Source organism: Phyllostomus hastatus, unplaced genomic scaffold, assembly GCF_019186645.2.
Source record: "Phyllostomus hastatus isolate PE091 unplaced genomic scaffold, TTU_PhHast_1.1 phas_contig_17, whole genome shotgun sequence".
NCBI lineage: Eukaryota > Metazoa > Chordata > Mammalia > Chiroptera > Phyllostomidae > Phyllostomus > Phyllostomus hastatus.
This window is the reverse complement of record NW_025333664.1, coordinates 30,289,020-30,305,071: the sequence shown is the minus strand read 5'-3', so window position 1 is coordinate 30,305,071 and position 16,052 is coordinate 30,289,020. Positions and strand designations below refer to the sequence as shown.

At 39.9% G+C, this 16,052-nt stretch overlaps 1 protein-coding gene across 2 annotated transcripts in view; it reads right to left on the bottom strand.

Annotated features, from left to right (window-relative positions):
• Positions 1-16,052, bottom strand: part of LOC123814674 (SLX4 interacting protein) — a 213,389-nt gene that overhangs the window by 72,247 nt on the left and 125,090 nt on the right. For both annotated transcript variants that reach the window (XM_045832609.1, XM_045832610.1), the window contains exon 6: positions 1,782-1,871. In XM_045832609.1, the coding sequence (XP_045688565.1) occupies positions 1,782-1,871 (90 nt within the window). The remainder of the gene's footprint in view (positions 1-1,781; positions 1,872-16,052) is intronic.

Sequence of the window (16,052 nt, the reverse complement as noted above, 5' to 3'; positions counted from 1 at the left end):
ACACTGAACATAGGCTGAAGTCATACACTTTTCCTGACTAGCTCCCCCCAACACACACACACAATTATCCCAGAGCAATTTTAATGTCAGTAAACATATTTTAAAGGAACTTTGAGAGCAAAGCTCGACTTGTTGGCACGACCTTCCCTCTTGCAGCTGCCACTGCAGCAACCTCTGCAGGTCCAATCATGCACCTTTGCTAAGTCATGCCCTGCTGCCCGGATGTAGGTACTAGGTGGAGCAGCACAGCTGCGTGCAGCACCCTGGAAAAATCTAGCCTCATGCTTTGGCTACAAGGTGATTCACATACTCACAGCTTTATTTCAAAGCCTTCCAAATAAACGGACTCTTGGCAGAACTGACTGAGTATCAACAAGAAAAGTCTAAGGCTGAGGTGGTAAAGCTGAGAGAAAATGGAGGAAAATCTGGATTGTAGAATATTGCCAATGTAAGTCAAGTCAGAAGATTTTTGGGTGAGGTCCCCTCAGGTGTATATTAGTCACTTTGGGGAAATGAACTGTTTTGAATTGAATCATGGGGACATGTGTTGGTAGCCCAAAGCTTGGAATTATATACAGGTGAGTTGTAGTAGGAGATGCTGGCCTACTAAATATTAAGTCTTGACCAGAGCAGCATATGGTTATTTACCTAAATGATAAATTCTCCCAGTTTCAGGCCACCAAATTTCTTTTGTGAAATTATGACAGCAAAGTCTTGATAAGTTTATTACCTTCTGATTAAAAATGTATTACCCTATAAATTTTGTTTTGGGGAAATTTTGTTCCCAGTGATCTCCAAAAGCTGATTGAAAAGCTATCACAGTAATAGTATGTGTGTGTGTGTGCATGTGTGTGATTAGCACTAGTGTCTTCTCAATGTACCACCTTTTAATAAACCTTACTTTTATTTCTAGTTCTAAGAAGCTACTGTGACAAAAAATACCATGGACATATGAAGTCTGTATAATATTTTGAAAATTATGTAAAAGCCATTGACTGCCTCACTATCTCTGCTCTCTATCTCTAGTGAGCAAGGATCTGAAGAAGGAAGCAAAGCATCTGATGAGAGCTGATACACTTTCTAACCCTCTACCAAGGCAGTACTTGGGTAGGAGAACAGACACCAAGAGTGACCCAGGCAGCCTCTGGTGGAACCCTTTCATTATAGATGAGGAGGCTGAGGTCCAGAGAGGTCAGACATCATGCTCCCCGTCCAACAGCTATTCACTTTACTGACTGACCATCTAAGTAGTGATTGAGTGACCAACTAGTGACTTACTCTCGAGTAAGTAAGGTGAGAGAGGGGACACTGTCAAACATCTCTGCACTTGTTGTCACAGACTCATGCTGATAAAAGGATGATGGAAGATAAAAGTGCATAAGACTGGGATTTCACACAGGTGTGACAGATCAGCCTTGTGTGAACCCCCACACCTGCTCCAGGTACTTGGTCTATCCTTCACAACCAGTCAGATTAAAATCCCTGCTTACCTGCAACAGTCACTATAATTTTTTTTTAATATGGAGTACTTCTTACCCCAAACAAAGAGGTAGGAAATTTCTGATTTAAATAATAGAGTAGCATATGAAATGTGTGAATTCATCAGTTTCTGAAGAAAAAAAAAGTAGGTGTGTATCTGTCACTGGGAAGATAACAACTATTTTTTAAGGGTTAAATATTACTCAATATTCTTGCCCACTAATTAAAATGAAAACTTGTAAAGCTAATATTTCTTCTAGCAGTAGCCACTTGCATTTAAATAGTGAAAATTTTTGTGGTACCTCTTTGTTCTGTTCAGAAAACCAGCTGGTATCTTTGTTTGAACCTTGTGGCAAAACATGAAGATCCACCAGGACAGCAAAATCCCCACACTGAAAGACATTAATGGCAGAGTTAGCTCACGCCCAGCAAACAATGAGATAAAATCTCACAAATTCCTATGTGGTTGCTCATGAAATGGCAACAAAGTTCACTACTAGACACAAATGTTCACAGGGGTCAGGACTACAAGTCATAACATACTACTCTTTGAAAATTTAATAGTTATGGCAGGAATACTAGGGAAAAACATCATTTAAATCAGAATAGACAAGACAAAATATTTATCTCTGGGCCAGCCATACCTTGAAAGGGGATGCCCAGGCATCCAGAGGCAGTTGGAAGACTATCAAACACCAGAGAAGGAAAGTAGGTCAGAGCTAGATAAGCTCCAGAAAAGAATGATTCAGTGGACAGTCAGGGGAATTCTTTCTCCTAGGTAGGAGAGAATATATAAGCTACTGCATTTGTAGACAGACAAAAAGATTGTCTGGGACAACACATCTTAGAATAGGAACAGAAGCACGAACAAATGAAAAGAACCAACGAGAGGAAGGCAGATGTTGAATGACAGTTATTAAAACTATGTGAGTTTCATTCATTAAGATACACTGTAAAATAACACAAGGCCTGCCTTCTTTCTTACTCTATAGGCTAGTGCTGTCTAGCACTTTTGAAAAAATGTAAATACTATATATACATACCAGTTAACAGGGTAGCCAATAGCCATATGTGGTCACTAAACACTTGAAATGTGATTGTGACCCAGAAGCTAAATTTTAAAATTTTATTTAGTTACAATTTAAACAGTCACACATGGCTAGCAGCTCTGTGGTATAGCTACAGACTCTGTAAAAAGCTACAGACATATAAATTCTCAACCTTTGAGTGAAGTAATTTCTGAGACTCTTAGGATAGCTGTGGAAGACCTAACTTAGAAAGGACTAGAAGACCAAGAACACAGGTTGAAGGTGGTCTAAGAGGCCCAGAGGTTCTGTCTATGGCTGACAAGAAAAAGTCACTTGTACACCTCTTTGGCTGAACATTTTTTCCCATTTTAAATTCTGTGTTATAATTCAATGGTGAAAAAGTATTTTCAACTAATGGTCTGAGAATACCAAGTATAAATATGGAAAGAAAATAAAACTTGACACCTAACTCACGCCATACACAAAAATTATTTTGAGATGGATCATTGACACAAACATAAAAACCAACAATCTTCCTGACTTGGAGTAGGAAAAGATTTCTTAGATAGGACCCCAACCCAGAAAGCACTAAATATGGAAAAAAAAATGGTTCAACTAGAATGGGGAGAAAATACGGACAACTGTAATTTAACAACAATAAAATAATTTAAATAAAAAAATGGTTCGATTAGACTTTGTCCAAATTTAGAACTTTTGCTCATCAAAATACACCATTAACAAAATGAATATGTATATCATAGAATGGGAGAAAATATTCATAAATACCTATGTATCTGACATAAAGGATGGGCATATTTTGGATACAAATAGATATAAAAACCCCAAACTTGAGCAGACACTTCACAAATAAGGTCAACAAATACCTAATAAACACATGAAAACAGTGTTCAACATCACCCATTGGCAAATGTAAATTAAAAGCACCAAGAGATACAACTACATACCTACCAGAGTGACTACAATTAGAAAGACAGACACACCAAATATCGGTAATGATGTGAAGCAATCTAAACTCTCACACATTGCTAGTGAAAATATAAAATGGTCAGCCACTCTGGCAAATGGTTGGTCAATTTGCTATAATCAGTTTCCTATAATCATACATTTATTTACTGACTAAGCCAGCAATTCCATTTCATGTATTCACCAAGAAAAATAAAACACATGTGCCCACACGCGTGCCCCCCAAAACTTGGAAGCAAATGTTCAAATAAGTTTTATTTATAGCAGCCCACATGGAAGACAATCCAAGTCTATCTACAGGAGTATATTCATTCAGTGGATATATTTGTTCATTCAACTAGACTATGATACACTTCAACATGGACTAATCTCTAAAACACGTTAAGCAAAAGAGGCCAACCTAAAATGGTACATAAGTGTATGTTTCCATTTACATAAAGTTCTAGAACAGCAAAATTAATCTATGGTCAAAGCAATCAGAAGGGTGATTGCCATAAAATACACATAATACACAAACACATAATAAAATACATTAAAAAAAAAAAGACACAGTGATTGCCTAGATAGGAACTGACAGAGAACGGGTACATGAGAACTTTGTTAAATGCCTTGATACGGTATGTGCCTAAGAGATCAGTCCCTTTGCTTTTCTAGGAATAATACATCAATAGTAAACTATTTTTAAGTGCTGAGTAAAAAATGTTCATATATGTTGTTATTTAAAATATAAGTATTATATCCCTGAAAATGTGTGGGTATTTTGGGGGAGACAAAAGTGAAGTTCACTGGGAAATAAATCATAAGGAACAAGGAAAGATGATCTCCGCTGATGTCAAACGGTGCAGCATGGCTTACTGAACTGCCGCTGCAGGTTAGTGTGTCGCAATAGTTTTATTTTAATGAAAGAGAATTAAAGAGAATACTAAATGGGATTAAAAAACATCAATGGGCCAAATGGAAAAGTTAAGTAGTGTTTTGTGAAACTTCTGTATGAGTGTACTGAGTAATAACGTAAAGCCTATTTCTTACTGTGGGTTGTGGTCAAAACTGTTTGAAAGCCATATTCAAATATACTGTTATTTAAAAATTTTTCTTCACAACTGTTGATTATAGAGTTAACCTGTAAGGAGTATGCTGCCACCAGGTGGAGGTCTTTTGCCACAACTACCTGCTCTTAGCCAGGAGTTATTAACCTTTCACGTACCATGGATCTCTTCCGCCAGCTGTGAAACTGATAAAATTTGCTTGGAATAATATTCTTAAATGCATGAAACAGAATGAATAGAATTCAAAAGAAAACCAATTTTACTAAAGTATGGTTATCCAAAATTTAAAAATAAACTAGTTTGTGATACAGTAATGTATATACTTGTTTAAGGCATTGGCTCTTGTCACAGAGTTGTGGCCCTAATAACTACTATAAATCCAAAATAGTGCTAAACATAAATGATATATTCAGATATGTGCCACAACTATAATATAATATATGAAGAGATATGATGTCTAGTGGTGACAAATATAGCTAATACTACTGTGTTCTGCATATTTCATAATAAAAATACACTTATTAGAAGTTGGTCAAAATAAAGATGTTAACTTTTTTCCCCACCCAAGTTCACCAACCCTGTGATTTCTATCACAGGCCTGTTGAGGCTCCATGGATTGTAGAACAAGACCCCTCCAAAGCAGTGGGGTGTGCCTTACACACTGCTAGTGGATGTGAAGAGTAATGCAACACACAGTGTACTGGGTTTTCCCATTGGTGTTCAACTCTAACGCCTCAGTCAAAGCAAGTTCTTTGTTATTCCTTCTTCATTAGCAAAAAAAAAAAAAATTTAAATAGAAAAAATAAATAGAAATAGTGATGCTTCCACAATCTAAACTGATACTATATAATAGTAACTTTCTAAAGAATTAAATAGCAAGGTCCAATTTGGTATTTTCTCATCATTTTGTTAAGTTTGATCCTAAACAGACTGATTAGAATGTCTTTTTAATTTTTTAAATAAATCATGAAGTCTTACTCTGGTGCTCAAACCTCCCAGGATTTCTGCCAGATTGCCCTGTGGGCATGCATGCAGTCCCCCTCCCCCACAGCAGGGTTCTCCCTCTGCAGTTAGCAGTTCGCTGGAGCAAGAGCTCTCTGAAACTCCCACACTAATCAGAGGTATTTTGCCTTTCTAAAGTTCCTACTTTCAAAGCTTTGCTGCTTTTCTCCCAGGAGTAAACAGAAGTTAAAAAAAAAAGCCTCTCACTGCTGCTAGTACCACAGCCTCTGCTTCTCCTCCTTAATTAAGCGGAGGTTATTTTTACTCTCAGCAGATACTTCAGGTCTCTTCTGAGAAGAGCAACACACTCCCCACCACTTTTTACACAGGCCCAGTTACCTCTTTAACAGGCCAAAGGCTACTTGAAAAAGCTGCATATCTCATGCCCTGGGGTTGAGAGGCAGGAGGTAGGCCAAGGTCTGGTCCAGCTTCTAGCCCTCTCCACCCAGAGGTTTTGGCCAAAAACCTGGAACTCAACCCTAACTCCTCCCTTTCCCTAACCCTCCATAATCAAATCCCCAAGTCTCTAGATTTTACTTCTTAAAGAACTAAATACATTCCTCTTCTGTTATTATCTGTCACTTGGAATAGGGCTGCTTCTCTTGGTGTCGCAGATGAACTCTCAATGCCCCTGCCAGTGTAATTTCAAACATAAAATGGGAGCAGTGCACTCCTTCTGTGGCTATAACACTCAAGCACCTCAATGCTCCTGTGCTTACCAAATTCCAATGCATCTTTGAACCCTGGCAGGAGTGTGGACATCTCCAGGGAGCTTTTCTGAACAGCCTGTCCCTCCTTCCTCCTGTTCAGGCACATGCTTCATGTGCTTATTTCCATATTAAATGGCTGATCCATGTAGGGGCTTCCCCTACTGCTATTAGCTCCTTGGTGGAGACCAGGTCCATACCTCAGTGGACTCTGCACCCTGGGATTAGCACACTACCAGCTCACAGTAAGTGCTTAACATTAAATGACAGAAAGAAAGAAAAGAACAAATGCTGAAGTTTGGGCAAACCACAGCCTTATCTGCAAACTGAGGGCTCTAAGTTCATTCTGGCAACAAGACCATTCTGATTCAGCAAGCACACTGATGTGTCAAAGAACAACTTCCTCCCTCCCTATTTTGGAGTAGCAACAACTATGTCATCAGCAGTGACAACCACTCATTTTCCAGATTTTGAAAAAGAAAAAAAAAAAAAGGTGTACGAGGATCCTAGGATTACCTCATCCTCAAATCATTGCCAACCAAGCTTTTTTTCCTACTTCTTTCCTAAGAATCCCACAGCTGCAACTTAACTTGAACATTTCCAATTCTCCAGAGGTGGGTGATCTTGTCTTCTAATTTTATATTAGGTATAAAACAAAGGTAAAATGCTAATATGTAGACATCTCGGAAACATTTTCAGAACTCTAAGATATATGGAAGGTTTCCCACATTCATGCATTCATTCTTCATAGGGGGTTCATAGGGACATTGGGCCAGACCCTGAGAAAGGGAGGGGCAGCAACAGAGCACAATAGAAAGGTTGATCACATAATACACTAAAGGGCCAGAAGTAGTCCGGTGGCAACTGTGCCTGATGGAGGACATGGAAGAGAGCATGTCTCAGCTAAGGCCTGAGGAATGGGGCAAATGGTAGAAAAAGAAAAACAAATAGCACCCACAAAAGAAAAGAGGCCCAGATAGCCAGGAGTGCTCTGGGGACAGAAGAGTTTGGTGATGCAGAAACAGAGCAGCAATGAGGCCAACAGGGCAGGAAGGTTCAGACCCTAAAGGAGCCCTGTAAAGGCCAAGGGGGCCAAGGAGACCTGCTGGCCAGAGAGCTATTTCAGATAGGAGTGTGGAACATAGCCTGATGGGGTGAAATCACTATAGCTAGGCATACAGGTTTAAAATCACCACAAGAACTCAAACAGGAAACAATGGAAGGTGATCCTGAGGTGAAAAGGAAGGGGCAGATTTGAAGGATACTGAGAAGACAGAATCAAGAACCACTGTTATACTTCTGGTCAAGATGGAGGCTAAGTAGGCAAGCTTTGCCTCCTCATGCAATAGCAAGAAGGATCACATCTAATCTCAAAAGAAAAGACACCCAGAACTGCCAGACAATTGAATAGCATGGAAGTCTGACAACTACAGATTTAAAGAAGCTATATTCACCCAGATAGGTAGGAGGGGTGGAGGGGACGCAGAATGGCCTGGAGAGGTGGTGGTGGAAGAATGGGTGGTCCCACAGTCACATGTGATGGATAAAAATCAGGAGGGATACCTTCGGAGCAAGTGATCCTAGCCCCAGAGCACACTGCATAGCCTAGGATTTCCACACTGGGAAGAGAAAGCCCCATAACTTCTGGCTTCAAAAACTAGTGGGGGTTGAGGCGGCAGAAAAAACTGCTGGTTTCTCAGAAGAGTCTGGTTAAAGGGTCCATATGTTATTAAAACTTATACAAACCTACCCACTCTGGGATTCAATACCTGGGCAACAGCTAGAAGGGTGCCAATCACATAAGGGGACTAGGGGAAGTGACTGGAAATGGGGTGAGTGCTGGACAAGGCTCTAAAAGCCAGGCAGTGGCAATGTCCCCTTTTTGACCCCTGCCCCCCACACAATGTCACAAAGTGGTGAAGTGGGTTCCCCTGTCCTAGTGAATACCTAAGGATCTGCCCATACAACTTAACAGGTGCACTAAGACAGGGAGTCAAAGCAGCTCTGCCTAATACGCAGAAACAAATACAGGGAGGCTGCCAAATTGAGGATACAAAGAAATATGGCCCAAATCATAGAACAAAATCCCAGAAAAAGAACTAAATGAAACAGAGATAGCCAACATATCATATGCAGAGCTCAAAACACTGGTTATCAGAATGCTCAGAAAACTCATTGAGTACGGCAAAAACATAAGGGAAGAAATGAAAGCTACCCTAAGTGAAATAAAAAAAAATCCACAGGGAACCAACAATAAAGGGAAGGAAGCCAGGATTCAGATCAATGATTTGAAACATAAGGAAGAAATAAACATTCAACCAGAATAGAATGAAGAAACAAGAATTAAAAAAAAACAACAAAAAACAAAAAAAAACACAAGGAGACGATAAGAAAACTCTGGAACATCTCCAAAAGTGCCAACATCTGAATCATAGGGATGCCAGAAGGAGAGAAGGAAGAACAAGAAATCAAACACTTATTTGAATAAATAATGAAAGAAAACTTCCCTAACTTGGCAAAGGAAATAAACATACAAGTCTAGGAAGCACAGAATCCCACACAAGTTCGACCAAGATACATCATAACTAAAATCCATACGTTAAGATAAAGAGAGAATCTTAAAAGCAGCAAGAGAAAAGAAGACAGTTACTTACAAAGGAGTTCCCATAAGACTATCAACTGATCTCTCAAAAGAAACATTACAGGCAAGAAGGGGCTGGAAAGACGTATTCAAAGTCAGGAAGAGCAAGGACCTACAACCAAGATTACTCTGTTTAGCAAAGTTATCATTTATAATGGAATGGCAGATAAAGTGCTTCCCAGTCAAGGTAAAACTAAAGGAATACATCATCACCAAGCCATTATTACATGAAATGTTAAAGGGACTTATTTAAGAAAAAGAAGATCAAAACTATGTCCATTAAAATGATTACAAACTCATAACTATCAACAATTGAATCTAAAAAACAAAAACTAAGTAAACAACTGGAACAGGAACAGAATCATAGATATGGAGATCATGTAGATGGTTATCGCTAGGAGAGGAAAGGGAGAGAATGGGGGAAAAGGTACAGAGAAAAAGAAGCACAAATGGTAGGTACAAAATCAACAGGGGGATGTTAAGAATAGTATAGGAAATGGAGAGGCCAAAGAACTTATACGCATGACCCATGGACATGAACTAAGGGTGGGGGGATTGCTGGAGGGAAGTGGGGTACGGGGTGGAGAAGGTAAAAACGAGACAACTATAATAGCATAATCAATAAAAAATACTTTAAAAAAAATGACCGAATCAAGAGGATGTGGTTAGGTGTGAAAGGAAGTGCAAGGATGATGCCCAAGGAATATGAGTAGTTTCAACCATGTCCATGAGACTGTCTACAGGGAGCTCATCTATATGCATCTGTTATGATTGTCACCAGCATTTTACACCCACCTGGATTAAGAATTTAAGGCATCTCAGATTATAAAGGCAAAGATTAAAAATGGAGGAAATAAGTAAAAAATTTTAAAAAAGTAGGGTAATACAAAACGAAGCTAGCAATAGGCTTGCACAAAATTCCCACCATAGTCCTAAACCTCTGTAACATTTGGCTTTGAATTTGCTAGTTAGAAATGTAAAAGGCCAAGTGGAGTCCATAAAATGAGATTGATTTTGTGCTGAGAATAACTCAATCATTCTTAATACTAAATCTAGAAAGATACTTCTTCTGAATGGCTTCATGAAAAAACATGGCAATTATCCTCCTGGAGTATGGACTTTAAAAAAAGGCTTTAGGAAAAACATTAAATACTTTCATATCAAAACAAATTGCACATATTTTAATATCATACTGCAGTATGATATTAAAAAGTCATGTGGCTTTTAAAGAAAATTTAGTACTGTTTACACAGCACCTGTGTTCCAGGCTTGTGCTAAGTTTTACCTATAGTATTTAATTTACTCTTCACCACTTGCTTGTGAAGGAACACAACTATTACTCACATTTTATAAATAAGGAAGTAGAATCAGAGAAGGTAAGGACTAGTCCAATATTACACAGGCAGTGAAGAACAGACTCAGGAGTCAAATCCAGAGCTGTTAGACTCTCAACCCACTGCCATGCTTTACTTTGAAGAACGATCCCTTCTGTGGAAAGAGATTCAGGATTCCCTTCCAGACTCCATGGTGGGGGCACACTTAAGTCTGCCTGGCCCAACACCCACTCCACTATACTTGGGAACTAGCCCCCCCTTCCCTCTAGGGTGAGCCATGACAGCCATGTGTGCTCATTAGCACCAGATGAAGGCACCAAGGATTCTAAACAGGGTCCCTCAGCTCCCTTCCATGGGCAGCTTGACTGCTGCTTGAAGGGAGGCACCAAGAGTTCAGATACTGAAGCTGCCACTGTAGAGTAAGTACGCTGTTGGAGCAAGAGAGCAGGGCAGTGGCAAAAGCCCTATCACAGAGAGACTGGAAGAGTGGTCAGGGAGAAGAAAGGATGAATGGGGCGGGGTGCCAGGGGAGAATGGAGTAGAAGCCGACAGCAATACATCACGTGGAAGGTGAAGTGGGGTAGTAAGAGATGTCTCCTGACATTAACAATTCTACACAAAGAATTAAAGCTGAGGAAAAGCCAACACAAATATTTTGTTGATTTAACCCACCTTGACCTATTATTCCTCATTAAAATATTTGACCAAGAAATAGGATGGCATATACAATAAACCAGCTGACAGGATGGAAGAATAACAAGTCATTCTATTGGAATACACTCTATCTTTAATCTAACTGCAAAAAACTTGCTAGGGGTGAACAAATTGGCAACAACAGTTAAAATTCATGGAGCACTTGTGTGCCAGGTACTGTGTGTCAAGCCTTTTCAGTACCTTATTGCATTTCATTCTCATGACAACTCAGAGAGGCATAAACGATTACCACTCAGTGTTCTGGAAACACTGAGAAACTTAAGAGCTTTCTTTCTCTTTTAGAAGATCCCTGGTGATCCTGGCTGGGTTTTGTTTGGTGTGGTGCCTTGCCAACCTGGCAGTACTTGTCAGGCCAGGTACAAGGAACACTCTATAATCTTAGTAACAGAATTAGACACAGCCTGAATTTGAGATCACAGCACTTGGAGAAAGCCCTCTAATGAATGACAAATGGGAGAATGGCCTGGCACAAGTCCAAGGCTGCAAATCTTTTCAGACACTCCCCAGTTGAGGAGTGGTGTGCTACCTCCCTCCTCTGGGTGTCAGTTTCCCTCTATGTAAAATGAATGGCCACAACTAGATCCAGGTGCCTTCCTCTTTAAGATTCCACCTCCTGGTTGTGTTTTGGTTGCAACCATTTGTTTGGATTCTATTTGCCCACATAATGATGACCCTCCTGTAAAGGTTACAAAAAAGCCACATGGAGCCTAGCACTTTCTATCAGTTCACTATGGGCCACACAAGCACAGCAGCACATTCCACCATCATTTTGGAATAGAGAACAGGAGGGCACACTTTCTGTTGTGCTAACTTCTGTGGGCATGATTTTGACTTGGCAACCAATGACAGAAAATGCCAGTCACATGGCTAGAAATCATAGTATAAGCTGTGAAAAAAGAAAACACTCAATGAAGTTGACTGAGGCAAAAATCTTAGTAACCAATGGGCTCTTCCCCAAAGCGTTCTCCAACACCAACGGGCAGGATTAGGCTCTTCTCTGCTGCCACAGCACTTTATTCCTGCTTCTGTTATGGAACTCATCACAGGCTGTAAACATCCATTTCCATTAGTGGCCTCTGAGGAGATGCTGCTAATTTGTTACCTTGTAGTTGTCAATGCCTAGAACAGGGCCTGGCACACAGACGGCAGTAAAGAATGCTTGTTAAATGAATGAAAAAATACAATAATGAAAATTACTTATGTATCCATCCGCCTGGCCTCTTTCTGGGAGGGATTACCATTATCTCACCTGCACCCTGTCCTCAGAACAAGGAGCACCACAGATTTAAGTTTATGGTTTACAACTATGGTTGCCTCACCTACTCACAGAATACTGCTATCACAGGAAAATATGGTCACCCCAGAAAATGAGTAATGATGCCCACTGCTCCATATTAAATGGTTATTCTTCCAACTTCCCATCAGATGGAACAAGCTGCAAAACCTGGATGACTATATGAAATCAGATCCATTAGAGAAAACTTGTGAGGCTTCCTTGGTTGCAAACAGATGGCTATTTCTTTGAGCTCAAGTTTTTCTGGTTGAAAGAGATACAAGAGGAGGGTGTTGCTTATCAAAATGAAAAGGAATCAAGAGGGAGTGTTTCTCTCGTGTTTGGTGCTTGTTGTGAGACGTGACTACAGGTAGGGGATGTACACCTTTCTAGTCACTTGTTTGTTTTGCTTAACAGATGTATTGCTATGATTGGGAAAAGATTCTACACGGGTAAGGAGCAAATTACAAAGCAATGAGAAAGATAACGGAAAAGCAGAGTTAATGGGTTTGATGACAACTGCTAAAAGGAGGGGAAAGATAGAATAAGAGGCTAATGTCCTTCAGTAAATTATCTCTTGTTTCCTACTATGAAAGTTTTGGGTGCTCATATAGTGACTAGAGTCTTCCTGTATAAGACTTGGAAAGGGAAGCTAAGTGCTGCTAGAAATGAAGCAAAGACAACCAAAGTGCTTTTATGAAGGGATGCTAAAATTTAATATATGCCACTAGAACTTTGGGTAGTATTTGAGACTGATCTAAAATCCAATGCTGCATCGAGATGCAGTTTAGGAACAGGCCCCCAGTCACCCACTTTGAAAGATAAGAAATGGCTTCATTTCTTTAGATACTTTCCCTAATGATTTCCAAGTCATTATTCCTTCAAATTAACCTAGAAGATACTAATGCTCAGGAGACCGGCCTGTAGATGTACAGAGCATGTACAGCAATGAAGCACAGCATGCCTTGGGGGCAGCGCACACTTGACCTCAAACCCTGCCCTGCACCTCAGTGCTTCAAGATACTGGAGCAACGTAAACTAGGAAACTGTAAGTTCCTGCAATGTAAAATAATGAAAACACCTTATGGAGCTATTTGGAAGATTAAAAGAAAAAATGCAGACACATGGTTTCAGCACAGTGCCAACCATACAAGGGGCTCAAGAAAGAAATATGGGCTGGGTTTTCTTTCTTTTTTTTTTTTTCTCTGAAGGTAGAATTTTGTCTCAAATTTCAGGGCATTTTAAATGAACTAAATTGTCAGTTCTATTGGGACATAGGTTTCCACCTATTCCTACTAAAAGCTAATGAATGCCTCATATTTCTTTTGTAGTTTTACTCTGGCCACACACTGCTTCTTAGAAGAACAGATGGTTTGTAATCATGCTTGATTACAGGTAAAAATATGAATTCTCCTTTTACGTATTTCTCCAACAGAGAACATGAAAGGAAAAGATAACCTGACGGAAATTATGGTGCACTTGTCTATAGAGAGCTTTGGTTGAGATGGTCTTAAGTGGCCAGGAAAACAAGAAACACTGATAGAGAGCACCTTTAGACCAGTCAGGAGCATGTTCAGGACTACTTAGGACCAACTTAATTGGAAATGGAATTTGGTAAGCAAGAAGAGTGTTAGTCCCCACAAATTCCACTTACAATTTTATCCAGCGTGTGTTATCAAGAAGCTTTGGAATGTGGGTTTGAACTGTAAGAAAATATTCTCTTACATCCCTGAAAATCTTGATATTTTTCAAGGTCAAGAATAACAAAAGAAAAGCAGTGCAGCCTGGCTATCTGGGCCTCTTTTCTTTTGTGGGTGCTATTTGTTTTTCTTTTTCCACCATTTGCCCCATTCTTCAGGCCTTAGCTGAGACGTGCTCTCTTCCATGTCCTCCATCAGGCACAGTTGCCACTGGACTACTTCTAGCCCTTCAGTGTATTATGTGATCAAAACAGAACATGAATGAGGACTCCTTGGGGCCTATTACACATGAAAACTTTCCACTTCCATAGGACTCACAGTTACCAGACCCTCTATGAGGCCCAACCAAGTCAAGTGGCAGACCCCTCTCCACCCTGGGCCATGCTTATCATCCTGATTCTGTTCAAAAAAGCTCTCTGTGTATACAACTTTAAGGATATTTGCCTATTGGAGCCTAGAACCCTAGCTCTCAAAGTACCAGTAGTAGCATCAGCATCTTCTGGAGCTTGTATATGCACATTCAGAGTTCCCAATCAGAAATTTTAGGGGTAAGCCCAGTAATCTGTGTTTTAACAATCCTTCCAGATGATTCTGGTGCATGCTCAAGTTTAAGAACCACTGTGGTAAGCTAGTATGTATCCTTGAGGACTACTGTTATTCTGTGCACAATACAGCAACATTTTTGGAGGTTACAATAGAAAGGAATATATATATATGATTAGGTTTAATAATGTAACACAATAGAAGGTGATAGCTCTCCAGAATCAAATTATAATGCTAAAACTCACAAGTAAAGAACATCACAATTTTATCTTAATAAGAAAGTAATTCCCTTACAGTTGTGAGAAACTCAATTTATGCGTTTCCTTAAAAAGAAAAAACAAAACACCTCCAGAGGTGAATGTGATGTGCAGGTTTGACAACCACAGATATAAGAGTGCCTCACTGAGCATCTTAAAAAATCCACCTTTGGTCCTGGCAGGGTAGCTCAATTGGTCAGAGAATCACCCCCATATACCAGGGTTGTGGGTTCAATGCCCGGTCAGGGCATATACAAGATTCAACCAATGAATGCCTGAATCAGTGGAACAACAAATCAATGTCTATGTCTGTCTGTCTGTCTGTCTGCTTGTCTGCCTCTCTCTCCCTCTCTGAAATCAATCAATAAAAATTAAAAAAAATTTTTTTCATTTAAAAAAACCCCACCTCTGGATTGGGATAATAAAAATGCTGATGAAAACTCAAAGGAAAAAAGAGATTAACTGCCAGATTGTGGTAGAGTCTTAGGAAGAAATGAAAAGAAAGGCCAGAAATGGAAAGGAAGAAGTTTGTAAGCCCAAAACAGACAGGGAGGTCATACAACTGCACTTAAGTCCTTTACATGAGTTCAATTCACTGGACTCAAGGGAGCCCATCCCATAGCACGAAGAGGATGGGCACTGCACGTGGTTGGCCACTGGGCTGATGAGGACCACTGGAGTTGCAAGAGATCCTAGGGAGGGTCAAATGACATCACACTCTGAAGATGGGAGAGAAAGATAGACTTTGTAACTATAAATTCAATCTTTAACAGATTTTTAGAGAGGATCCAGAAGAAAACTCAAATTATGAAAAACAAACCTAATTTTCTTTCTTGATGACATTCCTAGACTGCAATAACTGGTAAAATGTGATTGACAAAGAAGATGTAAACACTGCCAGTTCTCAGGCAAACTTTCCCATGACCACACCAAAACAGCTTTTGTCAAGGATACCAATGACCTTCCTGTACCCAATCCAATGGTCAATTCTTGGCCTTCATTTTACCTGACCTCTCAGTGCCATCTAACAAAGTGGTTCAATTCTTTGATCCTCACTTTCCTGGTTCTCTTCTCTCCTCACTGTCTGCTGTTCCTCAGTCTTCTTTGCTGGCTAGTCCCCAGTGCACCAACACCTGAAGAGGGGTCCTATCTCCACCTACACACTCATCAGTGTCAAGTTTTCAGATACTGGCAGTTCACATGCTGATGACACCTACTGTTTCTGCTCCAGCCTGAACCTTCCCCAGCTCCACATGCACATATCCAATTGCCTACTCTGTATCTCCACTTGGATGTCAAATAGAAATCTACAAGTCAGTAAGTTTAAATCCACACTTCACCCTC